This window comes from Micromys minutus (assembly GCF_963924665.1).
Source record: "Micromys minutus genome assembly, chromosome: 2".
Lineage (NCBI taxonomy): Eukaryota > Metazoa > Chordata > Mammalia > Rodentia > Muridae > Micromys > Micromys minutus.
The window spans coordinates 93,729,190-93,756,874 of record NC_137971.1 but is presented as its reverse complement, the minus strand read 5'-3'; the positions used below and the strand labels follow the sequence as shown (position 1 = coordinate 93,756,874).

Genomic DNA, 27,685 nt, shown 5'->3' with positions numbered 1-27,685 from the left:
CATGTCCTGGCTGGGCTGGGGGTTCTCCACCGTGCACACCACTCAGAGCCCCTGAGCTTTCACCGCGCCTGAACTCATGTGCATAGTGTGTGTGTGTAATGCATGACTTGAGGCACACATACGTACACAGATTTATACCTGTGCTTTAAACTTCTCTGGTGCCCAGTGTGATTGTTGTGGTGGGGAATCTGCAGCAGGAGGCTAGGCCAAGGGCCCTGCCACCCAGGGCCCTGCTGCTGAGTCGGAAACTTCATAGCATGTCCATTTCATATGCCCACACTGTGTTCAGTATACCACTGCCCAGAACATTGCTTTTGTGAATGAACTGTGGTTTAGAATAATCCTGAGTTAGGATTAGAGTACCCAGGATATGGTTGAGAACTCTGGGCTGAGGCTCAGGAAGGAAACAAAGCAAAACAAAACCAACTCTGATTGGGTCCACAGCGGCTGGGAATGTTTCTGCTTTGTCCTCTGTTGAGCGTCCAGCGAGCTCTAAATGAGTGGGTGGGGAGCCCAGGAAATGCCTGAGGTATCATGAGTGTGTGAAAAGTGAGCGTGCCCTTAATTCTGCCCCACCCCCACCCCATCTCATAGAAACTGCTACCCCTCTCTCATCCAAAGAGGAATGTTAGGAACAGATACACCCAAAAAATCCCTGTCTCGCCTATTGGCTGACAGGTTAAACCCCACCCCTTACTGGGGCAGCCTCAGGAATGCAGAGTTCCAGATGTGGGGCTGGGTGAAGGCCCCAGAGACCAGGCCTCAAACGTTCACCTATTAGACTGTCAGAGACAATCTGGGCCCGGAGCCCAGGCCTTAAGCAAGAGTACCTTGGCCACCAGCAGACCCAGCTGCTTCTGCTCTCTCTTTGGGGGAAAGGGGTGTGTGGCCTGTCTGTCTCAGGACGTCTTATTGTCAGCTGCCCTCTCACCTCTTGCCCATACCCACAGCTTTTCTTACAGCTGGGCAATGGCCCCGGGAACCACTTCTGGGCTGCCAACGTGCCCCCTAGTGAGGCCCTGGAGCCCAGCAGCAGTCCCAGTGCCAGGCGTTATCACCTGGAGGCCAAGTACAGAGAGGGCAAGTACCGCCGCTACCACCCACTCTTTGGCAACCAAGAGGAGTTGGACAAGGTCGGTCAGCACACGAAGCCCTCCGGGATTCTTGAGCCTTCTTGTCCCTTTGTTGTCCCTTGAACCACCCTTCCTTCCTGTGGCCCCATTCCTTTCTCTCAACCCATCTCTTCCATCAGCTTAGAGGGCTGTGAACATGTGGGGAGACTGAGACCCAAAGGGCAGCAGGACCTGCCTAAAAAGAGCTAGAACAATGTAGGGAGGAGCCAGGCTTGGTTCTTGGTCCAGTGCCATGTCTTCAGCATCTGGCCGCCGCCTCCTCCTGATTCCTCTGTCTCCCGCACCCTGTCCTGTTCTTTCAGAACCCTGCCAAAGGAGTGAACTTGGTGGGGATGCTATTTCCTGTCAGGCTCATGAAAAACAGCTGGACTGCTCCGACCCACCCCATCCACACCATTCTAGATGAGGCCCCATATGGGCCCCAGGCCTCAGAAGATTGGGAACCAAGTCTTAGACCCTGACCTGGCTCAAATAGCTTGCTTAGAGGCAGCAGGGTAGCGTTTGTAACCTGTGGGCGGCCCTCAGCTCTTCCTCCAAGCAGCCCTATTCAGGCAGGCCGAGTCTAGCCCCAGAGTTCTGTAGAAACCCAGCGGCTTCCACCTCCCAGGACCCAGGCGTCCAGCCCCCAATTCAGCCAAGCCCAGTCTGGCCTAAAAGCCAGAAGGGTGGTGGCTCCCATTGGTCGGGAAGGCTGGGCCAGCAGTGAGGAATTCAAATGTGGGAGGAATTAGTTACAACCCCTCAGCCCCTCCCTCTGCCCTTGCTACAGGCAGAGGGAGGCTGAGATCTTCCAGGGGCTCCTGTGCCCTGACCAGCAGCCCTGCCTCAGGACCCACAGGGTGAGGGCTTATGGCTAGGACCCCAACCTCAGCTGGGTAGCCTCTGTCCAGCCTCTCTGGCTTGCCTTCCCCTCTTCTTTTTTTCTGACTGGCATGCCTTTCTTTTCTTCTCTTCTGGCTTCTCTAAGCCCTGGTCTCTTTCAGTCTGAGGATGGTCCACCCAGATTTGGGTGACTCCTTCCCCTTCCCTTCTCCCATCCCTAGTCTCCCCTCCTCCCACTCTTGCTTGGATTGATCCCCCACTCCTCTCCTCTAGGCCCTGTGTGCTGCAGTTACTACCACTGACCTGGCTGAGACCCAGGCACTCCTGGGCTGTGGGGCTGGGGTCAGCTGCTTCTCAGGGGACCCAGCAGCTCCCACACCCCTGGCTCTTGCTGAGCAAGCCGGACAGACTTTGCAGATGGAGTTTCTACGGAATAACCAGAGCATAGGTAAGCGACCGGTGGCTCTGTCCTCCTTTGCAGCTGGAGGTCTCTGCTGCCAGGGTCTGGTCTTTTGGAGAGTTTTAAGAGGGTGTCAACAGGAACCATGAATCAGCTGAGAACCTGTATTTATAGGTCACTCCCAAGCTGTGATTGAAGTTCCTTGGTGGTCCCTGGGGTAGCAGCATGGTACTTTAGCTTGTGGGTTGGGGCTTTGTGTGAGTGGCCTTTTGGTCTGTATCACTGTGACTGTTGTGTGCTCTCTCCTGACTTACAAAGTGGGTTCCTAGTGGAGCTATTTGTTCCAGGAAGAACCTCGGAGCTGCCCAAGTTCTCTTTCCTCATATTGGCGATGTTAAGGCTTTGGGGTTTCTGTATGTACAGCAGGTCTGTGTTGCTGTGGAGGAGGGTGTTGCCATGTGTCTGTGTGTGAACTACACAGCAGCCTTGTCGTCTGTTTGCTCAGTCTGGGTGGAGTTTCATCATAGCCCTGGGTTGGGTCCCATTTGAATCCTATTCTTGGGGGGAGTGAGGAGGGGGTTGCTAGGGTGAATACATTGGTTATGGCTCAGGCCAGGTCTCCTGAGGCCACATCCTAAGACTGAGGGTGGGGCTCAGCGGCTGGGGCTCTGGGCTCTGGGCCATGGGTGGGTGGGGTGTGCTGGGCTGGAGAGAACCCAGGTATCTAGGGAGATGCAGAAGACCACCCAGCTGGCTTGGACTATGGGGCAGGACCCCTGAGTGCTGAGTACTAAATCCAGCCTACTTCACTGGGCTCATGCTGTCTGGGACAAACCTCTCTCTAGGGACTGTTATTGGCCCAGAGCTTCCCTCATTCTAGCATGCTTGGCTCTATGCCTCCAACAAGGAGTGTAGGGTGGGCTTAGGAGTCAAGGAGCCTTCCTGAGATGGGTAGGGCTGGATGGACCCTTAGAATGGAGAGGCCGAGTTGTGGCTTTTCAAAACTCCGAAGGCAGCAGTAGGAGCCTGAGGGTGCTATTAGGGAGCCAAGGAAACAGGGCTGTGACCATGAACTTTACCTCAGAGGGCACCTCCTGGGCACCCAGCATCACTACTACCATTCTTTCTTCCACTCCAAAGAGGTCCCTCGGTTGGACTCAGTGAAGCCCTTGGAAAAGCACTACTCCGTTACCCTGCCAACTGTGAGCCACAGCGGCTTCCTGTACAAAACTGCTTCTGCCAGCAAACCTCTGCAGGACCGCCGTGCCCGGGAAGGTGGGTGCAGCATCCTACCGGTCCAGGCCTATGACGTGTGTCAGCCTGGCTTCAGGGCCAGCAGACTAGGGCTGGTCCTGCTAGGGGACCCGAGTGTGCCAAGTGGACTCTGGCAGAGCCACCTGAAAAGTCTTGGATATGGCATCTCGTATAGACTGAGTGCTCAAGGTATGGGCTGGTTGGGGTGGAGGGTGGGTACGGCACCACAGGGAAAGCCCGCAGTCTGTATTGGGTGTGGTCTTGTGCAGGGCATCTGGCATATTCCAGATGTGGATGGAAGGCAATTTGACGACTTGAACTTGAGTGCCATCTCTCTTGGATCTCAGCTACCTTCCATTTATTCCCTGACTCCAAGTTCAACCCACAGTCCTTACACATCACCCAAGAACTACCTACCTACCCTCCGATGGCACAGACACCCCTCCCCAGATTCACCCCCACCAGGAATATGCGTTTGCCACTCTCTGCCCAAATATCCCTTAAAAACGTCAGGTCTTCAGGGATACCATGTCTTTCCCAGCCACTGAGACTGTGCACCATGTCAACCCCAGTACTGTTTTTTCTCTTACTGTTCCATCTGATTTCTTTAGTCTTATTTTTTTTTCCTCCAAGACAAAGCCCTTTTGCTACCCAGAGCCTGGCACTGAACTCTTGGCTCAAGTTTCCATCTTGTCTCAGCCTTCCAAGTAGCTGAAATGACAGGTAGTGCCACCATACCTGGCCCAGTCCTTCACTGTGTATGTCTGCATACGTGGTACCTGTTGTAGCCCTAGAACCTGGGGAACACTGGTACCCACTGGTAACTTAACCTCAGCAGGCTGGTGTGCTTCTGAGCGCACATTCTTGAGGACAGGCTGGGAGTCACGTTGTTCTCAGAAGGCAGGTGTCGGGCTACACAGACAGGATGAGGAACAGCGTGCTGGGGGGAGCATAGTGCCTGTTGCTTATAGCCTCTCTCAGAACCCAGATAAAGACCTCTGGCTCCCAGACAGTGTAACCCTCTGCTGCTCCTGGTCCAGTTCCCTCTGCCTGGTGATGTCGTTTATGTAACCCCCCTGAGTCATCCATTTTACTCTGAGTGCCAGGAAGCTCAGAGCCACTGAGGCTGAAGGTACAGAAGCCTGTCTGGTGCTCTGCTCTCTTACCTTTCATGGTCCGGATTCCCATTTTCTACCTTGTGCATCTTCAGAGTCATTGTAGGAGGAGGCAGACTATAGAATGAGGAATGTATCTGGCGAAGAAGACAGGACACAGGGTGGGTCCATGTCTTAGGGTTTTACTGCTGTGAACAGACACCATGATCAAGGCATCTCTTATAAGGACAACATTTAATTGGAGGATGGCTTATAGGTTCAGAGGTTCAGTCTGTTATCATCAAGGTGGAAACATGGCAGCGTCCAGGCAGGCATGGGACAGAAAGGAGCTGAGAGTTCTACATCTTCATCTGAAGGCTGCTAGCAGAATACTGACTACTAGGCAGCTAGGATGAGGGTCTCAAAGCCCACACCCACAGTGACACACCTACTCCAAGGTTACACCTCCTAATAGTGCCACTCCCTGGGCCGAGCTTATACAAACCATCACAGCCCCCAAGGCTTCCTATGCAGCTGGAACTGTAGGTAGAAGGATCGGCAAGGGCAGAAGCTAGGAGTAGCTGAAGAAAGAGAGGCTGAGAGACACAGATTGCCCTGAGGATCGGGGACAGCATGGGATCTGACATCTGAAGAGAAGTGGGATCAAGACTCCATCACTCTTAGCCTCCAAGTTCATAGAGGCTATAGGGGGGAGTTGGGGGACTAGGTACAGAGGGCTACCGCTGGGTGAATACTCAGGCAAGTGGTGGGTTAAAATGAAGAGCTTATAGGTTGGGTAGGAACAGAAACCCAGGGAAAAGGCAGGAGAGCTTTTCAGCCAGCCTGGGGCTTTCTCCATGGTTCCTCTGTCTAACTTGTCCACAGAGTTCAGCCGGCGCTGGTGTGTCCTGAGTGATGGGGTCCTGAGCTACTATGAGAACGAACGGGCCGTGACCCCCAATGGGGAGATCCGGGCCAGTGAGATAGTATGCCTAGCAGTTTCTCCTCTGGACACCCATGGGTGAGTACCCCAGCCATAGCTACAAACTACCAGTGCTAGCAAGTTTAACGTCTGATTAGGGAGACAGGGACATAGGCCCAGAGAAGGACTGGACCCTCCCAGGTCCACACAACAAAAAGACTATAAACATTGACCTTCTCTGGTGAGGCTGTAGCCCAAGGCTGTTTGTCCACCTTTTAGGGGGTCAGGGGAAGGATTGTTCTGGAAGAGTGAACCCTGGTTTGTGTGTTTGCAGCTTCGAGCACACCTTTGAGGTGTACACAGAGGGAGAACGGCTGTACCTGTTTGGGCTGGAGAATGCAGAACTGGCTCATGAGTGGGTCAAGTGTATTGCCAAGGTGAGCCTGGGTTAGCAGGGCAGATGTGTGATAGAGGTAGGGTGGGGCCCTCTGGCCCCATGAACCCCACCTCTTCCATCTCTGATGGAGTGGGAGCTGGGTGTGGGTATGACAGACTCAGGATAGACCCCCCCCAGGTCAAGGGCCACATAGATTGCAGCCCTCTGGTACCTAATGGATAATTGCTAGGAGGAGCATGTTTTGGGGTTATCATTTGCTGATGTGCAATTGGATTAGAGAGAAAGGCAAGGAGGCTACAGAGGAGAAGTCTGCCTTAGAGATGAGAGCCAAGTGCCCTCTCGTGCCTTGAGAGCCCGGGTGCTTCATTCCTCATGAGCTCAGTTGATGAGCTCTCTATGCCTTCTGAGGATCGGTGCCCGGGCCTGGAAGACCGGGTGTACCAGTTCTTTGTTGTTCCTGTGGGAGTGGGGCAGACAGATTGAGCCTGGCGCTATGGTACATCCGATGTGGTAGCAGATGGTTAAGTATGTGGACGCTGGGAAAACAGAGAAGGGATATCCAAAAAGAAGGGGGACGTCCAAAGAGAAGGACATATCCAAATGGGTACAGAGGACATGATCCCAAAGTTCTGTAACTGTGCTATGTTCTGCCTTGGGGAGGAGGCAAGAAGCTTGTGTGTCTCTTGCAGGCTATTTCGTGTTTACATTCTCTCTCCACTATTTCCCCAACTAGGCGTTTGTGCCTCCCCTGGCTGAGGACCTGCTAGCCCGGGACTTTGAGCGTCTTGGGCGTCTACCCTGTAAAGCTGGCCTGAGCCTTCAGCAGGCCCAGGAAGGCTGGTTTGCCTTAACTGGCTCTGAGCTCCGGGCTGTCTTCCCAGAGGGGCCCTGGGAAGAGCCGCTGCAGCTCCGGAGACTGCAAGAGCTTTGTATGTGGACCCTTGCTTGGCTCCCCAATCTCAGATCCCTTGTCCCAGCTTCCCCAGCCCCTAGCCCTGGTCTGGAAGTCTGAATTCTATTATGGCCTGACCAGACGATCCAGCCTTCCCTCCATATCCTCTCCTGTCCTTGGAGTAACATCTCAGCAGCCCGTTAGGTTGGTGGGTGGAATCCAAGGGTGAGACCCAGAGGGCCTCAGGAGGGAGCAGTTTATGGGTCATGAGTAAAGCCTGGACCTCACCTTGACTGGCCCCTCCATAGCTATCCAAGGAGACAGCGAGAACCAAGTGCTGGTGCTGGTAGAACGGAGAAGGTGAGCCTTGGCTTCCCGGAGGATCCTGGAGAAGCCTGAGGGCAGGTGGGATACAGGGACAGACAGGTGGGATAGTGACTGTCTCTGGTCCAGGACACTGTACATCCAGGGTGAACGGCGGCTGGACTTCATGGCTTGGCTAGGGGCCATCCAGAAAGCAGCAGCCAGCTTGGGAGACACACTATCAGAACAACAGCTTGGGGACTCGGACATCCCAGTGATTGTGTACCGCTGCGTGGACTACATCACGCAGTGTGGTGAGCACAGCCTCCAAGGCCCAGCCTCTTCCCTTCCCTCATGGTACCCAGCCCCCAGCGCCCAGGGTCCCTCTAAGAAGTGATATCACTCCGTCCCCAGGCTTGACCTCAGAGGGTATCTATCGAAAGTGTGGTCAGACCTCTAAGACTCAGAGACTGCTAGACAGCCTGCGGCAGGACGCGCGCTCTGTGCACCTAAAAGAGGGCGAACAGCACGTGGACGATGTCTCCTCTGCTCTCAAACGCTTCCTCAGGGATCTGCCTGATGGGCTTTTCACTCGTGCGCAGCGCCTGGCTTGGCTGGAGGCCTCTGGTGGGTCCTGCTGCCTGCATCCAGCCTTGTCCACCCTACCTACCTCAGGATGTCCCCATCATACTGTGGACAAGGCTTGCCTCAGTTTCCCCGCCTACTCTGCTTTTGGGTCCTCTGGTCACTCTACGGAGATGAACTTGCTTAGAGGTGGAGAATGGCGCCTCCCTCTTCCTGTCTCCATCGTGAGGGGCAATGCTGCTGGAAGGGGGGCTTGGTGGCCAGTTTCTAACCCAGTCCATCTCCCCCCACCCAGAGATCGAGGATGAGGAGGGAAAAATCTCCAGGTACCGAGAGCTCTTGGTGCATCTGCCCCCTGTCAACCGGGCCACTGTGAAGGCCCTTATCAGCCATCTGTACTGGTGAGGGCCATGTCAGTCTGAGGCTCTGGGGAGATGGGTGGGAAAGGTTCTTCTCCTTCCAACCTGGCTCACTGCCCTCTCCTAGGAAGCAGGTGGGCCTGGGGACCACCCAATGACTGTCCTGATTGTGGGCATTGTATCTTAGCTTACGTCCTCCAGGATAAGGGGGAGAGGATGCGGTATTTGTCAGTTTTGGGCCAGGTTTTTGAGGCCAAATCTTACTCCCCAGCCTTATACCTTGCTGGGACATGAAATGTGTTCCTTACACTCCTTAAGTGCGGTCTGCCTTGTCCTCTTTGACTTCAGTCCCTTGGCCAGTCTTGCATCTGATGGGAATTAGGAAGGTGACTGGGAAGATCGGGGTCAGGCTATTTAATTCTCAGTTACTCGTCTTTCCAGTGTACAGTGTTTCTCAGACACAAACCAAATGAACACACACAACCTGGCTATTGTGTTTGGGCCTACACTCTTCCAGACGGATGGGCAGGACTACAAGGCGGGCAAGGTGGTGGAAGACCTCATCAATCACTACGTGGTGGTGTTCAGTGTGCGTCCCAGCTGGGATAGGGGGCTATGGAAGGGACAGTGAGGGGAGGGGTGGGCAAGGCTAAGCCTCTCAGATGGCAGTGACCATCTGACTCTCCCCAGGTGGATGAAGAGGAGCTGAGGAAGCAGAGGGAGGAAGTCACAGCCATTGTAAAGATGCGAGTGGCCGGCACCGCCAGTGGAACTCAGGTACAGGGAGGGGTTTGGGGAGGCTTGGGCTGGTTGCCAGCTCCGCTCCCCAGACCTCTGGCTGAGCCCCGTCTCTCCTGCAGCATGCTGGTGACTTCATCTGCACTGTGTACCTGGAGGAGAAGAAGGTGGAAACTGAACAGCATGTTAAGGTGGGGGCCATTGAGCCAGGCTGGGCCAGTCACTTAGAGATATTTGAGGACCCCCAAAGACACCCCTCTTTGCATCTCGGGGCTCAGAGGACCCAATGAGGAATGGGTTTGGGGACCAAATTATAGGAGATTGTGGCTAAACAGAAGCTGGCGATATGTTTGGGACTGGCTGATCTTTTGGGTCTGTGCAGATCCCAGCATCCATGACAGCAGAGGAACTTACTCTGGAGATCCTAGACCGTCGCAATGTGAGCATCAGGGAGAAGGACTACTGGACTTGCTTTGAGGTCAACGAGAAAGAGGAGGCAGGTGAGTGGCCATGACTGCCTTCAGCCCAACCTTCATTTCTCCCGCTCCCTGCAGTTTGGGGATCAGAGGCTTTTTAGATGATACTTTTTGGTGGCACACGGATGAGAATTGTGGTCTCCATGCTGGTGATGCCCGGGTGACAGTGCCAGCCATGATGATGCTTTCCCAGGTGTCAGAATGGTGTTGTTTGCAGAAGGGGCAACTCAAAGACAGGGCTGTAGGGTGACACTGTTGGGGTGAAGAGGATGGTGGGTAGTGATCATACAAGCAGGTGACTGAGATGGGAGAGCCTGACTGTGGTGGAGAGTGGCCAATCGGAGCCTTTTATGGAGAAGGGAGCGATGTTGAGATGAGAGGTGGGGGTGTTGTTGATGCAATTGTGTTTGTTGATTGGCAGTTGCTAGGCTGAGGACTCAGGCAGTGGTTAGTTTAGTAAAGGACAGAAATGTTAATACCATGATTACTCCCAGAAATAGACAACTGCCACGGTGTTAGCTAACTGCTTTCAAGGGAAGGCCCAGGCTATGATGTGGTCCTGGGTTCTGCCTCTTCTCTCGGAATGTCCAGATACCAACCGTACACCAGCTTGGAGAAGACAGGGTGAAGCCCAGAATGGTTGGGGTCTGCAGTCCACCTCTTCCCTTTGGGCTACCAGACTCAGAGTATGGGAAGAATGGGATCTTGGCCTGGTTGGGAGCGAGTAGGGCGGGGAGCTGCTTCGAAGATCTTAGTGTTAAGGCCCTTGTAGAAGAAGGCCTTCTTCAGCCATCTTTAACAAAGCAGCTCTCAGATGATTTTAGCTTGTTCGTTTTTCTTTAATGGGAGCGGATTTGAACTTAATTTGGGGTAATCCAAGGGTTATACAGTTTTGGGGGTAAGAATATTAAGGCTGAGAAGAAGTCACTGGCTGAAAGCTAAAGTACTGAGATGCCTCGTTAACATGGGGAGGTGGTCCAGGGTTAGCCTGGGTCTGACCGACTGACTGTCTGTGACCACCTGATTGAGGGTGGCTTGGTTACATGCTCTAAGGCAGGCATGGAAACAGGGAAGGAGTTAGCCGGTCTCAGGGTGAGAGTCTAATTTTAGTTTTGGAGATTTCTGGGGTTTGGACATGCTCAGGCTCATCCAGTCCACACCAGTTCCTCTGGTGGCATCATCCATGTGCCCTACACTGTGACAGGGCTGATGGCTTTGGAGAGCCTTAGCCTTCTGTGAGGAACAGGAAGGGCTACTGGGACAAGTGCTCCCAGAAACAAGACCAGATCCAGCACCAGGCTGGGCCGTCCAAGACATGAAAAAGCCCAGGATGGGATTGGAGGTGGAGTCAGTACCCCGGGCCTGGTGGGGCTGCAGGGCAAAGGGAGGGCTAGTGACAGGGACAAAGAGTGGAGCAGAGATTGAAGGAAAGGCCATCCAGAGACCACCACACCTGGAGATCCATCCCATATGTAAACACCAAATCCAGACTCTATTGTGGATGCCAAGAAGTACTTGGTTACAGGAGCCTGGTATAGCTGTCTCCCGAGAGGCTCTGCTAAAGCCTGACAAATACTGATGAGGATGCTTGCAATTATAGGACTGAGCACGGGGACCCCAATGGAGGAGTTAGGGGAAGGACTAATGGGGCTGAAGTTTGCAACCCCATAGGAAGAACAACAGTATCAACCAACCAGACCCCCCAGAGCTCCCAGGGACTAAACCACCAACCAAAGAGCACACATGGAAGGACCCATGGCTCTAGCTGCTTATGTAGCAGAGGATGGCCTTATCTGGCATCAGTGGGAGGGGAGGCCTTGGCCCTGTGATGGCTCAATGCCCCAGGGTAGGAGAATGCTAGGGCAGGGAGGCAAGAGTGGGTGGGTGGGTGGGGGAGCATCCTCATAGAAGTAGGGAGGAGGGGGATGGGGTAGGGTGTTTGTGGAGGAGAAACCAGGAATGGGAATAACATGTGAAATATAAGTAAATAACCAATTATAAAAGAAGATGGTGTTTGCTACTAGATTGGAAGAGCTTGACAGGAAGTTAGAGAACATGCTAGAGGCCATCTGAAGGTCAGACCATGCGGGGCAAGTACGGAGGGACATATTAGATTTGACCCACAAGGGCGGAAGGAGCTGGGCTATTTTTGATCTGAGCAAGGGCCCTGCTTATTGGGAACACACGAGTGACACTGTAGACCTGATTTTGGCTATAAGTAGGGGTGACAAGTCAGAAGCTAGCTTATAGGGAGGGCGATCACGATGGTGGTGTGTCACGATGTTAGTGGATGCTGAGCTGCTTGCTTGCCCTTGGTGGTACCAAGGAGTGTGGACCCAGTGACAGTGGTGTGGCCTCTCTACAGAGCGCCCGCTGCACTTCGCGGAGAAGGTGCTGCCCATCGTACACGGGCTGGGCATAGACAGCCATCTGGTGGTGAAGAAGTACCAGTCCATGGAGGCCATGCTGCTCTACTTGGGTAAGTGGTGTCGGGTAGGGCGTGTGGGGTGGACGGGTACCTCCATCTCGAAGCAGAGTGTGGGACCAGGGCAGATGGAGGAGACTGGCGGGCTCCCATGGGGAGGCTGGGGCGTGAGGTGGAACACTGCGGTCGGTAGGCGGGCGGTGTATCCTGTGCCCACTCTAGTCCTCCCCTAGCCAGCCGTGTGGGCGACACAAAGCATGGCATGATGAAGTTCCGCGAAGACCGCAGCCTCCTGGGTCTGGGGCTGCCTTCGGGTGGCTTCCATGATCGGTACTTCATCCTCAACAGCAGCTGCCTCCGGCTCTACAAGGAGGTTCGGGTAAGCCCTGTGATGGACCTTTGGGTCCCCACGTGATTAGACACTCATACACAAGCATCACCCCTGGTCTGCAGGGCAAGGTCCCTGTCTGAGTATCTGGGCAGCACAGTGGCTGGTGATAACTGTATATTCTCCCGCTGTGGCCCTTGAGTAGCTACTCAAAGCCTCTATCCACGTGAGGCCTTACTGTGAATATGATGGCCGGGGCATCATACACATGGTCTCATGTTTCCCTGTGCCTGTGGCTTGTCACACTCTCACAAGAATGTGTCTTTTCCATGGCAGCAGCAATGCCCATACCTGCTCTGCCCCTTCTTAGGACACAGCCTTCCTGACCTACTGTGACACATGATGAGCGGTCTCCTAGACCAGACCCCATGGCACCCCATTCTGTGCACACACATGCCCTGCCATTCCACCTCCCTTGCCCCTCACACCACTGCACAATCTGTCCTGGCTCTAGACTGGGACGGTGCCCTCCATAACCCTGCTCCTCTATCAAACAGAGCCAGAGGCCGTGGAGCGGGGCCCCTGAGACCGTGAGTAGCTGTGGGCGAGCTGCCAGCTGCCTTGCCTTACACTACCTGGGGCCAGGCGAGCAGGGTAGGGCTTGAGGGGTCCCAGTCAGGGCTCCCAGTCTTCTCCAGGCATGGTTCCCTGTCTTCTTACCAAGTCACTGGCCCCTACCCTAACCCCAAACCAAGATCTTTTCCTCAAGAGAGGGCCCTCGTTGGTGTGACGCTAGAATTGTTCGTAGTACCCAGGGAAGTCTTGGAGCCAGTATTGGAGACCCAAGTGTGGGTTAGGACTGTTTCATCTCCCCTCGATAGCAGAACTCCCCACCTTCCAAACATAAATAGTGCTGTGGCTGTCCTTGACCTTGTTGGCCCTGAGGCTGTGAGACATTCTCTATCAGGAATGGCTGTGCTTTCCCAGCCTCCCTAGCTGGTGGCCCAGCTTTCCTTTGCCACCCAGGAGAGCCCCTCCATGTTCCTCTTAGGTCTGTCTCTTCTGCCTGGAGGTTGTCTCTGGCTCAGGTTCTGCTGAGAATCACCCTCTGTGGTACCCTGTGGGCACCACCTTTGCTATGGGACACACAGAGTGTAGGTGGTTCTGCAGAGGAGCGGTAGAGGTGTGATGCCAAGCACTGCATTCTAGCCTGAGGCCCTTCAGTAATCCCATCATGGTCCCCAGCCCTTTCTTGCCCCATGCATCTCCTGAGCGCATCCGAACAGATCTGGCTGCCATGGAAGATCAGATGACGCAGCATCCTCATCTCCATTTCTTTGTACATTGTGCCTCTGTTAGTGCTGCCTGGACTCCTGGCTAGCACCCCCATTTATCTTCCCTCCTGTGGATCTCTCATTTCTGAGCCTGGTTCTAGAATGTCATCCCCCCTGGTCCTCCTCCTGGAGGTGCTCCCTCAGACTCGTGGAGCAGAGTGAGATCATCTGTGTGGGCAGAAGGGAAGGAGGGCACCTGAGGCACCCCGAAAGGCAGGTGCCGACCTCCAGGCATGGAGAGAAGTTCTGATGGTTACGGAGCAGGGATTAGCAATTCCTACTCTCCTCAGAGCAGGAAGTTACCCTTTTCCAAGGTGAGAAAGGGCCAATGGACTTTCCCAAGGCTACTTTGCTCATGGCAGACTAGGAAGAAGGCCAGTGTGTTAGGGTTTGCACGCTGGCTAGTGTCACTGGCCGTTAAGAGCCCCAAGGTACTGCAGGGAAGCTGTCAGATGTTAACAGGCAAAGCTGTCATATCCAGGCCACTGAAGTGTTGATGATTCTGACAGCAGTCGGCTTATGGGACCATAGGAAAAATCATTTGAAATTAGAATAGTCTCATACCAAGGATGCGCTGTGGCCTCTCAGTACCCATCCCAAGACCTTTTGCTGTTTAAGACTCTGGAGCATGTGAGAAAGGCATATTGTAGAAAAATGGAACCAGCATGAGGTACCATGAGCACTGAACATAGACTGTGTTCCTTGCCCATGACCTTGGACTTCATAGTGCCAGAGCCCTAAGCTGCTTGAAAGTATAGTTCCTATAAGAGTCAGTCTCTGAAGGGAGAATCTTCTCTGTGTTTCTGCCTCCATTCCCTCCCACTGTCCACCGGTCTCCTGCCCTGACAGGAAGTGCCAGTGCCTTCTGCCCCTTTCCCCATCCCATTGTCCTTGCAGGGGCCTCTGTTCTCCCAGCCTGCATCCTGTCTTCACCTCCCATCCCTTCTCCTGTGTCCTAGAGTGTAGGCTGACTTTTTCAGTGTTTCAGTTTTGCCTCTGCCTGGGGTATGTGTATGTGTGTGTGTGTGTGTGTGTGTGTGTGTGTGTGTGTGTGTGTGGTGTGGTGTGTGTGTGGTATGTGTATGTGGTGTGTGTGTGTGGCATATGTGTGGTGTGTGTGTGTGGTATATGTGTGGTGTGTATGTGGTGTGTGTGTGGTGTGTGTATGTGTGTGTGTGGTGTGTGTGTGTGTGTCTGTGTGTGTGTGGTGTGTGTGTGTGGTATATGTGTGGTGTGTATGTGGTGTGTGTGTGGTATGTGTATGTGTGTGTGTGGTGTGTGTATATGTGTGTGTGGTATGTGTATGTGTGTGTGTGGTGTGTGTGTGTCTGTCTGTCTGTGTGTGTGTGGTGTATGTGTATGTATGTGAGGGGTCTTCCTCCATTCCCATGTTGCAGGCTGTGTGGAACCTGTTGTGACTGTTGGGTGAGGTGCTCTCTATAGAGGAGCAGGGGCCCCTTCATCCATCGGACCTTAGATCTTTACACGTTCTCTGCCCTACATCCCTGAGGTGACACAGAAGGATCCTCTGGTTCTGAAACAGGGTGTCCTTTCTTCTCCTGCTCAGGAGCCATGCCTGGGTGGCTGGGAGCAATGGTGGGGATGGCTCAGTTTTAGAGCCTCAGTTATAGTTGTGAGTACATCTTCCCTCCTGCCACCTTTTCTGGTACCTCTGATGGGTCCAGGGTTGCCTGGTAAGGGGAGGAAGTTCATTAACCTTCCAGTATCTCTTCCTTGAGGGTCATTGCTCTGCCTTTGAGCCAGCCTGCTCCCTCCAAGCCCAGACCCATATATGCAGAGGTGAGGCCAGGCAAACAAGGCAATAATCTGGCTCCCCATCCTGGTATATGGGTCTCTTGCTTCATGTCTTAGACCACTGGGAATCTCTCCCTCTGGCCTATCATGCAGAACATCCGTGTAAGCTTTAGCTTTAGTCTTTGGGGCCATCATACTAGTGATTGCTGGTCCCCAAGCTTCTGTTCACACAGTCAACCCTGGAGCCTCCATGGGCAGGGGAACGGAGAGCAAGGGGTGACTGAGACAAACACAGACCCCAGTGGACAACCTCCAAGGCTCTCTCACAGCCTGGGCCTGCTCCCATGGCATCCAGAGGCTTCCCGTCAGCTCCAGTCAGACCTATGCCGCAAGCTGAGCCTCCATTTTGACAAGCAGCAGGGGCTGGGAATCATTGCCCTGGACCTCCCAGCCTAAGCATTATCTTTGGGGACTGAGGGTTGACTGTCTGATGCTACGGCAGAGAGCATCTTCGGCTGGACAATGAACAGGGAGGGCTTTGGGAAGCAGGCTTCCTGGAGGAGGAGCCCTGTTCCAGAATGCCTAGGTGTCGGGGACGGGGGAGGGCAGTATGCCAACGGAAGAGCTACTTCCAACTGCACCCACCTGACTGATGAAAGTGTCCCCCTCAGAGTCACCGGCCCGAGAAGGAGTGGCCTGTCAAGAGCCTCAAAGTCTACCTGGGTGTAAAAAAGAAACTGCGGCCACCTACTTGGTAAGTTGGGACTAAGGTAGCTAGGCCTATGGCCAGGACCTGTGGCATCAAGAACGGATAGGAAGGCACAGCCGGGTATAGGGAATTGTGTAGTGGTTTGTAGTAGGGTCAGTTTGCCCAGTAGCATCACCGAGACATAACATAGAAGTACAGTTGACCCTTGAGCCTCCTGAGTTTGGGGTTCTGTAGTAGGGTTCAGGGCTCAGTGTCTCCTCAGGCTCCAGGAAACAGTGAGCATGAGTTTGAGATTGGGGGTAGGGGAGGGTGTGCTTTATTGTGTGTGTGGCGCATGCCAGTGAGCGTCTGGGCGCATATACCTGTGTATGCTCATGTGGAAGCCAGAGCAGGAGTCGGGATATCTCCCTCTATCACTTCCTGCCTTATTCTCTTGACACACGGTGTCACTGAAGCTCACTGTTCCGGCTAAGATGTCTGGTCAGTGTGCTTTTGGGGGTCCACCTGCCTGTCTCTGCTCCCCAAGGCTGGGCTCACAGGCACCCACAGTCATGCCCTGCTTTTTATGTGGTAGCTAGGGACTTGAACTCAGATCCGAGTGCTTGCTCCACACTGCTTATCAAGCAGTGCCTTCAACCCTGAGTATCTGTTTTAGCAAGTCGAAAAGCAAGGCATGCCACTGTGGCTGTTAGGCACCGCAGTCACGTGACTTAATCTTCCAACTCTCATCTGCTGGCCGTGCCAGGCATCAACACATTTGGATGGCTTTTCAGTGGTGAGGACAGAACTCAATATCTCAGGCATGCTAGACACACATACCTCCCCCAACTCAGGCCCAGCATTGGGGGCGGGGAGAGGAACACTGGCCTTAGTGTGTTGCACTGGGGGAAGCTTTGGCTCTGCTCTGCCCAGGCTTCTGGGCTCTGTGACACAAGTCTTGGCAAGTACCGAGTGACACCTTCTCTGGCTCTTCCTGCAGCTGGGGCTTCACGGTGGTGCATGAGACAGAAAAGCATGAGAAGCAGCAATGGTAAGCCAGGGACCCATTCTAAGGCCCAGGCTGAGGGAGACGGGCAGGAGCAGGGATCCCCTCTCTGCCTAGTTCTATGGCCTGGGAGGAGACAGGGAGGCAGAACACTCACTCCTCAAGGTCCTCAGCAGCAACCCACCCCGTGCCTTCTGCAGGTACCTCTGCTGTGACACTCAGATGGAACTTCGAGAGTGGTTTGCCACCTTCCTCTCTGTTCAGGTACCAGCTTCAGGGGGGCTTCTCCAGAGGTTTCACCATGGAGAGTGACACAGCAGCAGAGAAATGGTGTCATAGGGATTAATTAGGTCTCTGGGCACAGGGATGTTCACCTGGAGAGGAGTGGCTTCCAGGCAGAGGAAATAGCATATCCAGAGACCTCTGTGAAAAAGAAAAGGAAGGCTGCTTATGAAAGAAGGCATTTAGTTTGGGGTTCATGGTTCCCACAAGGTTAGAGTCCATGATTGTTGTAATGGGGACCATGGCAGCAGTCAGACAGCCATGGTGCTGGAGGAGTAGCTGAGACCTTATATAAGTGGGAAAGAGGGAGGGGGAAGAAGGGAGGGAGGGAGAGAGAGAGAGAGAGAGAGAGAGAGAGAAACAGAGAATGTTAACTGGAAATGACAAAGGCTTTTGAAACTTAAAAGCCTCATCCCCTAGTGGCATGCCTTCTTCAACAAGGTCGTACCTCCTAGTCCTTCCTAATCCTTCCCAAAAAGTTCCACCAGGTAGGGACCAAGTATTCAAATATATGAGCCTATATGTGTCATTCAAACCACCACATTCACCACTTGCAAGGGAAGAAACCAGCAGTGCCGGAGGTTGGCCCTACAATGGGTCAGGAGCAGGACTGTAAGAACCTTGAGACCACGGTCAAAAAGCTGAACTAGACTTTGAGTTTCAAGTGAGTTTGTGCTGTGTGTCGGATTGAGCCAAAAGGAGACCTCTCAGCTCCCTAAGCACCTGTGTACAGGGAATAGAGCCTGAAGGGCCACACCCATGGAGCAGTCGCACTGTGGTGGCTGGGTGACTGCCCTGGAGCCAGAGCAAGGCCAGAGGCTGGTTAGACATGAAACCGATGAGTTAGAACAGATGTTCAACAGTTCGGAACTGTGTGGGGAGAAGGGAGTCAGAACTGCCAGGGCTCTGGGCTGAGTTCCTGCTGTTATATTCTTTGTACTCTGAGCTTCCTAGTGGTCAAGGCCTAGATGGAAACAGGGTGGATTCTGTAGTTCTTGGTTGCCGGGAAAAGGAGGCACCGTCTCTCTAATTTTATTGATGCTGAATTCTTAGGGAGGTTTGCGGATCTTGAGTAATCTAGTTGGCTGGGTTGTGCTGGGATATGGTCATCTGCAAGCAGCTGCTTCTCACATCAGCCGGGATCAAAGCTGAAGGCGTCAGCTCAGATCCTAGCTGGAGGCTTTCCCCGAGAAGGGGTGGGTGGGACTTGAGCCTGCAAGCCGAGGTGCGGCCCAGACCCTTGCACTCCTCTCATGGTTGTTCCCTAGCACGATGGCCTGCTGTGGCCGTCAGAGCCCTCTCGAGTATCCCGGGCAGTGCCTGAGGTCCGGATGGGCAGTGTATCGCTGATCCCTCTACGCGGCAGTGAAAACGAAATGCGCCGGAGCGTGGCAGCCTTCACTGCTGATCCCCTTTCCGTAAGTGGCTCTGGTCCCTATGGGCAAGGCCGGGTGGGACCTGGCTGTATGCCTGCCTGCACTTAACTCATTTCTCTCAGAGCTTGTCTAGTCCCTTCCCTCCGTTTCTGGGGACCCCTCTGTCTGGCCCTGAGAACCCCAGCTGCTGATATTTCTGCATCGACTCCATTGCTGGCTGTCCCCTTTCCTTATCACAAAACACATATAGGACCTGGGCTTTTGTGCTCCCCGCAGCTCCTCCGTCATGTCTGAGCATAGGAGTCGTTCTGACTCTGGGACACCATCCCTGCCGCCAGGAAGCTTTCCTGTTCAGACACCCTCGTGCTCTGCGTGTTTGGCGTGAGCCAGTCGAACACACGGGGAAGCGTACCCCACATGTCACATCCTGACTGCAGCACAGGCGCCTTGGCTGGGCAGGAATGGGCTGGCAGTGAGGATCTCCCAGGAGGGGCCCTTCCTTGTTCTCCAGGCACTCCATGCTCTTGACCCGGGCTTTCTCACCCAGGGTCCTTAAATCTGTGGGATTGGAAAGATGGATAGAAATCAGGAGCTGTGCAGGAGAGGCTCAAGGGTTTGGGGCCCCAGTAGGAGGAAGCCCACCCCCTTCCCACAGACTCCCAGAACAGGAAAAGGTGATGCTCTGGAAGAACTCCTCGGGTCTACAAGGGAGCTCATGGGGAGCTTCTACAAGATGAAATCTGGACTTGGGGATGTCAGCCCTCTTCTGGTGTGAGCTGGCAGGGAGGCCCAGACTGTGGCTGTCGGCTATCCCTTCCCCATTTTGGATACTTTTTGATAATATAAATATATCTGTATATTTTACCCAATGGTACTGAGGCCTGCGTTTGTTTGGGGGGAATTAGTGTCCTAGGCTAAGGATACAGTTGACTGTGAAGCTCAGAGGTGAGTGCTGGTGCTATAGAAGCCTGAGTCCTACCCTCTGCATGTTTACTGAGCTATTTGCCCTCCACTGTCCTGGCAGAGGCCTGACCTGGCCCTGTACCTATTGTGCCACTGTACCGTGGGATTCCTGACTCAGGACAAGGCAGACCCCGGCTAGTCTGAGTCCTGGTCCCTGCAACCATCTGAGCCAGGGCCTATATCTGTGTTAGTGACATGACACAGCTACTCACAGCCACTGCTGCAGACACAAAGCCACAAACCACACCACAAGCTTTGGTGGACTGTGAAGGGGGCCTTTACCCTGGGCACCATGCACCTGGTTCCGGAGTGGAGCCTGCCTCTCACGTCATAGCTTTCAGAGGGGAGGGCTGACCTGCAGAGGTCGCCAGCTATTCAAAGACAGACTTCTGGGACAGTGCCAGGTATTCTGCCTTCCCCAGAGTCTCATCACCACCCTATCTCAAAGGCCTGTTGAACAGACTTGCTGGTGTTCTGTCCCTAGCTTCGGAAAGGACTGAGCAGAGTTGGACAAGGCTGGGCCACCTGTGCTTCTGTGATCCCCTCAATAGGAACCTGGATGATGGGGGGCCCTGTACACCGGGATGTGTGTCCCTTGCCTCATTTCTCAGGAAGGGGTGGGGTGTTTGCCAGGAGGCAGCACACGATCCTTGATCTCTGCTAACCTGTTGGCACAGGCTGGCCTAAGGTCCCCATCACTTCGTCCTATCTTCAGGAGCCGCTCCAAACCAAATTATCATGTCCTCCAGGCGGGACATGGCTAGAGGGCTTTTGTGCCCAAGATCTGCTTGGAACTCCTCCCTGAGGAAGAGGGTGCAACTAGAGGTGCCCTCTGCTGGGCTGGCACTGTCATTACCCTGGTTTAGGGACTAGCTAGCGAAGGCTGCATTTGGCCACTAGGGGGCAGTCATGGACCACTCATAGTTGCTAATTTTGAGCAGGGTCTGTGTAACACCCCTTAACCCTCCCTCTCCTCCCACCTATCCTCCACCCCCCACCCCCGCCCCTGGCCCAGTGATGTTCCTGGCTCTGGCTTTGTTTTATTGCCAGCTGGACCACTCAGCCCTGTCTCTGGCCAGCGACTGTGTTGTAAGATAGCACAGCAGAAGTACTTTGCTTTGGTCTCCTGGGCTGTAGGACATGAGAGGAGCCCTTCACCAAATACCTACTGAATGCACACCTAAGCCTCCTCTGCTCTCTGCTTTCACTGCCTGACATTAGAGTCCCCTCAGCTTTCCTTATGATCTCAGCACTGTTCTCTCCTCCCCGAGAAGAGGACAGTAGCCAGCACTGTCTGCGACACTGTAGAATGCTTTCCGTTAGGGTAAGGTCACATACCTGCAGGATTAAGATTCAAGCTTCATGAAAAATACCTGTGACTGGTGTTGGGAGACCCAGGCAGAAAGCTCTGTTGTCTCAAGGATTCCTAAAACTGGAGCCAGTACCAGAAGGGAAGGATACACTTGGTGGTACTTTAGGTTGCTCGGGGCAGGGAGCCTGGAGGAGGAAGGACTTCCTGGAGGAGTGTGGTTGGGGGTAGGATTGGATGTTGGGGAGGAGAACCGGGAGGGAACTCTGAGAGAGAAGGCTGTAGTAGAACACAGCCTGGGCGCTGAGGGCTTTGCAGGTGGATTGGGGAAAACGCAGGCAAGAAAGAATATGGGGCAGAAGAGGGCTGGGGTATCTGCCTTTCCCTCTTCCGGCCCCTTCAGTTCAACCCTCCTGCTCTGCATGTTATCCAGCAATGAGAACCAAGGAACCCTTGGCTCCAGAGAGCCCCTGGGCGCACAGGAAGTAGTGAGGCAGGTCAGGGAAAAGCTGGGCCCTGCCACCATTGCGCTAACCCCGGGGCTGGAGGGGACAGGGAACTTCTCTGCCCCCTTGCTCTCCTTGCTGCCTGCACACAGTTCTGTTTTGGAAAGCATGGGTGTGTAGGCAGCTATCCTTTACAGTCTGCGAGGCTTTGACAGTTGTCTCTGATCTTCTGTGTTCTCCTTGGAGCTGAGCCGCCTTCTGATAGACCCCTGGGGACACTGAATGAGCAGGTAAGTGTGAAGTGCAAGCAGTGTCCCTTGCTAGTCTGCAGAGACATCTTTGTGACATCCAGGAGACTTGAGAGGTTCAGCCAGCACTTATTGAGCACTTACTGTGTTCAGTTCTCGCTCACCGAGCACTTGTTGAATACCTGCTGTGTGCAGAGCTTTGCTGAACACGTGGGGCAGATGAACAAGTGGTGTGGGGGAGGAGGAAACCCGGGAGGGGAGAGGATGCTGATCAAAGAGGGTTGACCATGAAGAGCTCAAGTCCAGAAGACAGGAGGATAGAGGCTGCTGAGGAGAGGCCTACTCAAGAGACGGAATGGCCTTGAGCCCAGACAAACGCATGTGGCCTGCAGTAAGGACCTGTTGTAGCTGGAGCCCAGCACCCATGCAACCCCAGGGCCTCACATTCCTCACACACCCTAGGCCCTCCCTTCCACACCCTGGCTGGCAGGTCTTAGCTTTCCTGGCTGCCCAGGAGACATGACCACATCCCTGTCTAATGGGCCCTTTAGGATCTCGTCCCTACCAGAAAACAGCATCTTTTCTACCACTTAGCTACTTACATGACCTGAATGACCCATATCCTACCTAATCTGGGACTGTGTGACTGTTTCTGTCTTACTGACACACATGCACATATACTCATACATGTACACACACACACACACACACACACACACAGAGAGAGAGAGAGAGAGAGCTGGTCAGAATCTCCCTCTCTGTCAGGAAATGTCTTTGTATTTTTGTACCCAGCGAGCCAGCCAGGGGCTGGGCCCATGAAGAGCTCACTGGCCCTGACATTCTTCTCTTCCATGCTACTTTCAGCCTATGGAAATTTCCACACTTTCTCTGCCCTGGTTACAGCTCCTACTGCTGTATTTATCACCCTGGAGACACAGTGACACAGGCGCACATAGGCTACATGCACACACTCATGCTCCACACACACGTGCCTGCACACCTCAGCTTGCACAGTGCGGAACACACACACACACACACACACACACACACACACACACACACACACACAGCACGTGGAGGAGGAACACCCACACACAAAGAGCTCTCTAGGAAAATTGTTCTCTCTCCTGCTGCTACTCCTCCCCCACCTCCTCCTCTGTTCTGTCCGCCCACCACCACCCACAGACCAAAGAGCTGGGCTAAGGACTGAACCTCCCACCCCTTATCAGCTGGGAGGCTCTCTGCCTGGTGACTTGAGTGTGCCCTCCCTCTTGCCACCCTGCCCTCCCTTCCCCCTCTGCCACTCCCGAGCAATCTTGTCTGTCTTCTCTGCATAAGTCCCCTCTTTGTCACTCTTTTGACTCCGAAGTGGAAACTGTCATTCTTCTCTGCTTTGTCTCCCGGAGGTTCAAGTTGAGGAACTCCAAGGATCCAGGCAGAGGGATAGACTAGGAGGGGGTGCCAGGAACCCGCATCTCCTCAGCTCCTGTCACCTTCAGCCCTCCTCTTGATGAGGGGAGGGCTGTGTGCCTGGCACCATGGAGACCAGCAAGCGTCATGGCAACACAGTCTGGGTGGGCACAGCCTTCCTCCTCCGGGGTTTGTGGGGGGTGCATAGGAGGAGCCCCATAGGCCTGGTGGGCGGGTGCCCAGTGCTGGTCACACGTCTGCCTGCAACCTGTTCTAGTCCTGCCCCTTCTTGGCTCCCCGCACTGCAGGCTGCAGGGCTAGAGGCTCGGATGTTCCCTGGATACTGCAGGAAGCAGACTGCAAATGCCAACACTGTTCAGGGGCTGGCCCAGGGTCCCTCAGCACCTCCTATCGTCACTCTTAACTTTGTGGTCGGCCACTCATGACAGTTTACTCGGGGCAGAGAAGTTAGTCTAATGTGAGTTTGGGCTCCCTGAGAAACCCCCAACCAGCCCTTTGCCTTGGCAGCAAGAATACGGAACACCTGCTCTGCCAGGCTTCCTGCTCTCTCACCTCACCCTTGGGAAACCCACAGGGCCCAGGAAGCAGACTAGCAAGAATAGACTTGGGACAAGGTACCTGTCCCGGCAGGTGCACCTTTCTCATTTGGGTCTTTCTTGTCAAGAGGGGCCTCTGACAAGCTCTGCAACCTCATCAGGATCTGGTCTTGGGGTGTCTAGTTTTGGGGGATAGGATGGGGTAGACCCATAGGGAAGACTGTACAGCCCCACAATGATTGGTTTCTGGTCCTGTAAAGAGTTGTCTCCGGCACAGGTTAGAGCACGCAGAGTCCAGGGGGAGACCCCGGCCTCCCAACCTGACCTGACTTGTCTCCTGGCCTCTGTGCAATCACGTTGCAGCTGCCTTCCTCCTGGGTTATGTAATCATTCAAATATAACAGCTGCCTTTATTCCACCGAGTCACACCCCCTCCCTCCCTCCTCAGGTGTGGGGGGGGTTGCACAGAAGAGGTAGAGCAGGGCTGAGTAGGAGGCTGGGGGACTCCAGGAAAGGAGGGTCCTGGTGTGCTGGGCTGAAGGGAGAAGAGGAACTCATAGGGGTGTCCTCTGCTCTGACCCATTCCAGCAAATTGCTACATTCTTGTCGGGGCAGGGGTCCAAGTGTTAGGTAGGCTCTGTCCACAACCTCCTTTGCTGAGCCTCTGTCCTTACTAGAGGAGAGGCAGAGAGTGTGAAGAAGAGAAAGTAATTTGGGACACAATGGCCAGGAGCCTCTGATCACAGAGGTCCAGCTCCACATCCTTTGGTCCTGGACATATCCCTGGCCTGTTCGCTCATCTGTGAAATGAGGGGTTGAACTTGCTGGCCTTGACCTCTTATGCTCCATGATATCAGCCTCTAGTAGAGGCACCCAGAGGTCAGGTGTACTTCAGGTCGGCCTCTCTCATCTGCTTTTTTCCCTGCTCAGCCTCAGTCTTTCCCTGAGCCACATCTGCCTAGCTCTACCCATGGCACTGGGTAGGAAGCAGGGCCGCTGGATTCTGGGTTGAAGGACACAGTAGCTTTTGGATCTCCTCTGACTCAATGCCTGTCCCATTGCTTCCTTCCCAATGGCAACTGGAGATTACTACCCCCACCTGAGGTCACCGGCCTCACCCCTCATAGGAAGCTGACTGTTCTTCAAACTTGAAACTGACCCACGTCCCGTCCTCATATGTGGATTCTGGACCGACAAAGCCACCTTCCTGAGATGCTGAAGGAATTACCCCACCCTAAAGTTGTTCTAGAAACCATGGTGGCTTTCCATGTTCTTGTCAAAGCAAAGGCTTTGTCCCTAGTGGTGCAATGAGGTCCCTCTCAGTATGACCTATGTCTGGCACCCACGGTACATGCCGGGCCTTTCGCAGTGGCATAGTTCTGGGCATCAGACCTACAAGAGGCAGCCTCCTGGCCACAAGGAGAAAGGCACTGCATGTTGACTCTTTGAGCTGCCAATTCATCTCTTCGCTGTCCTCATGGGTGCTTGTTACCAAGACGCAGGGTGGACCCCCACTCTATATCCCTCGCCCTAGACAGAGTCATCCAGGGTATCCTATTCCCCCATGAAGTCCATGGCCTGATAATGACTCTCCATCCCCAGTGGAAGACATTGTACTTTGCAGCATCAGCTTGACCCAGGGACTAGGGGACAGCACCCTGCCCAGCTCCCCTAGACACTGCAACATGATCCTGGACTGAACTTGGCTCTGATTAGCACTATCTTTTCCCATCTTCTCTCTCTCTCTCTCTCTCTCTCTCTCTCTCTCTCTCTCTCTCTCTCTCTCTCTCTCCCTCCCTCCCTGCCTCCCTCCCCCCCTTCTCCCTTGTACCCTTGGGCTGGGCTAGGAGTCCAGGCCTATCCCCCAGGAAAGCAGGGTTCAGCAGATGAAATGAGAAGAACCCAGACAGGCAGAAGGAGGAAGTGGGGCAAATGCAAGTTGTGGAGAAAAAAAAAAAAAAAAAACAAAAAAAACAAAATCAGATTAGCTCCATGCCCAGAATCCCAAGGGTGCTTGTTGGGTGTGCTGAGACAGCACAGGAAGGGTGGGCCAGGATTTGGGATGGTCACTAAAAAAAAAAAAAAGAAGAAGGGAAGGGAAATCAGTATCCTGGGGGATAAGCGCTGTATGTACAAAGGAGCAGAAGGGGGCTGGAAAGTGATAGAGATTCCCCCGGCCCCCACCCAACACACACCTACCTGTATCAGAAGAGGATAAAGAGAGATCGGTCAGGACCAGACTGAGGACCATGCTTTTGACACTGAGCCAGGGGTGGAGGATGGTTCTGAGTGGGCCACAACCTGACCATGCAAGTCAGGAATCTGCCACTAGGTGCAGCATGAATGTGGAATATGGGGGGTGGGGGTAGGAGTGGACTGGGATTGGGGACTGGGGAGAGGCCAGAATAAAAGGGAGGAATCAGAGGCTTATGAATGAGTATTGATGGATGTGAGGATCCACTGACTTCTGGGGAGCAGAGGGGAGGAGAGACCAAGCTATGAAGCTCGGTCTAGGGATTGGAAATTGCACTGGTACCTCACACACACGAAACAGTCAAGTTGGTTCTTCACTATTTGGGTTTCGGGCCAATGGGGTGTTCCTGGAGGAGATGCTCAGAGACATTATACTGGCCTTTGACACCCCAGAAGAGGGCCGGATGAGTTTGGGGGAAGGATCTCTGCCCGTGGGATAGAGAATGGGGAATTTTGTTAGAGGCATCCACATTGTGGAGGCAAAGATGGGATGTACCCTGGAGGGAGACAGAGGAGGGTCCATCTGGAAGGTAGGAGGGAAACAGCAGCACAGGAGGAGGCGCAGGCTGGCGCTGAGAAGTTGTGGTCTTGGGAGAAGAGAAGAAAGCTGGAACCCGGCATCCTGCATTCCTCCGGAGGCAAGGGGTGGCAGTGTGGAGGCCGATCCCAGAAAGACACATCACTTTCGGCAGCCACCCTCATTTCCATGAGCATCCTTCCTCCTCCCACTTGCTTCTGCCGCGACCCAGTTAGGAAAAAACAAAAAACAAAAACAAACGATGACTGCTGACCCTCCTGTGGAGGGTAGGGGCCTTAGAACTCGGCCGGCTTGGCTAAGTACCCTGGAGAGCATCCTTGGGCGGGGTCTTGGTTTGGGCGGAGTCTACAGCCCGGAGGAAGATCTAAGCAACTGAGGGGCAGTGGGTAATGAGGAGAGTCTTGGAGTATTGCAATCCCTAACCTCTTTCTGCACCTCCCTCATCCAGATACTGTCATGGGGGAGCCCCCGCCCCACACATGGGACTATAACATCTTGGGTTCCATCCATTCAACTGCTTCTTCCATGAGATAGGCAACTGTTTACTGGGAAATTTAGAGTTGTTCCCCCCAGTTTTGCAACTCTTTGTGTTTTGAGTTTATGACCTTGTCTTTCATGTGAGAACGTGGAATTGTAGTTCAAAGAGGTGAAATGACTTCCTTAGGCGTGAGGCAGAGCCAGAATTCAAATCCACTTCATCTTCATTGTTCTGGACCTTGACCTTGTTCCTGCAGATCTTGCTTCGGGGAAACTGTAAGGTGTGGGCTGGCGTTTGGATAACTCAGTTCCTACCTCGTTCCCAGGAGATTTCTGAGCATGAAGCCACCACTACCATTTCCAAATGGGAGAGCAGAAAGGGGGCCAGTCAAGGCTTTGAGCACCCACACTCAGGAGGCACCCTCATTTGAACTCTTCTGGCCCAGGTCCACCGACCAGCTTCTCAGGTCTGTGAGCAGACTCTGGGTCCAAGGAGGAGCTGTGAGAGACAGCCATGGTCCAGGACTTTGGAGAACATCTCAGCTCATGGGCCTGAAGCAGGGAGGTCCCAGACAGAGGTGCCAGGCTAAGTAAAAGGACACCAGTTCCTGAACTGACTCAGTTGGCTTTGAACAAGCCCAGCCCTTGTTCCCTCTGAGTGAGAAGCATTTTCCCGAGAGATTTATGTGGTTTTTCAGGTCTATCTTTGAGAGTTCCAAAGGGGAAGCTAAAGCTTCTACAAAACCTGACACGTCTACTCTATAGTACTCTGCTTGGATAGGCTGCCTGAACACACTGGTTCATTCCTGTTCATCATGCCCTTCAGCTTGTGTCGGGTTTCCATTATGTCTCAGGGGCTTCTCTGCCTGGAGCCGTGTGTGTGTGTGTGTGTGTGTGTGTGTGTGTGTGTGTGTG

The 27,685-nt window shown here is 53.9% G+C and overlaps 1 protein-coding gene across 2 annotated transcripts in view; it reads left to right on the top strand.

Moving 5' to 3' along the window:
• Nucleotides 1-19,426, top strand: part of ARAP1 (ArfGAP with RhoGAP domain, ankyrin repeat and PH domain 1) — a 33,280-nt gene extending 13,854 nt beyond the window's left edge. Inside the window, exons 12-32 of one of the 2 annotated variants that reach the window (XM_080911481.1) lie at nucleotides 951-1,133; nucleotides 2,229-2,403; nucleotides 3,496-3,630; nucleotides 5,589-5,724; nucleotides 5,960-6,062; nucleotides 6,756-6,951; nucleotides 7,223-7,274; nucleotides 7,368-7,531; nucleotides 7,632-7,844; nucleotides 8,098-8,203; nucleotides 8,603-8,750; nucleotides 8,852-8,938; nucleotides 9,022-9,090; nucleotides 9,282-9,399; nucleotides 11,741-11,854; nucleotides 12,034-12,179; nucleotides 15,889-15,971; nucleotides 16,906-16,956; nucleotides 17,112-17,175; nucleotides 18,462-18,611; nucleotides 18,846-19,426. In XM_080911481.1, the coding sequence (XP_080767607.1) occupies nucleotides 951-1,133; nucleotides 2,229-2,403; nucleotides 3,496-3,630; nucleotides 5,589-5,724; nucleotides 5,960-6,062; nucleotides 6,756-6,951; nucleotides 7,223-7,274; nucleotides 7,368-7,531; nucleotides 7,632-7,844; nucleotides 8,098-8,203; nucleotides 8,603-8,750; nucleotides 8,852-8,938; nucleotides 9,022-9,090; nucleotides 9,282-9,399; nucleotides 11,741-11,854; nucleotides 12,034-12,179; nucleotides 15,889-15,971; nucleotides 16,906-16,956; nucleotides 17,112-17,175; nucleotides 18,462-18,611; nucleotides 18,846-18,863 (2,511 nt within the window). In that variant the 3' untranslated portion in view covers nucleotides 18,864-19,426. Of the gene's footprint in view, nucleotides 1-950; nucleotides 1,134-1,922; nucleotides 1,973-2,228; nucleotides 2,404-3,495; nucleotides 3,631-5,588; nucleotides 5,725-5,959; nucleotides 6,063-6,755; nucleotides 6,952-7,222; nucleotides 7,275-7,367; nucleotides 7,532-7,631; nucleotides 7,845-8,097; nucleotides 8,204-8,602; nucleotides 8,751-8,851; nucleotides 8,939-9,021; nucleotides 9,091-9,281; nucleotides 9,400-11,740; nucleotides 11,855-12,033; nucleotides 12,180-15,888; nucleotides 15,972-16,905; nucleotides 16,957-17,111; nucleotides 17,176-18,461; nucleotides 18,612-18,845 lie in introns of those variants that run through there. The other variant, XM_080911482.1, reaches the window with a different exon arrangement.
• The last annotated feature ends 8,259 nt before the right edge of the window (nucleotides 19,427-27,685 follow it).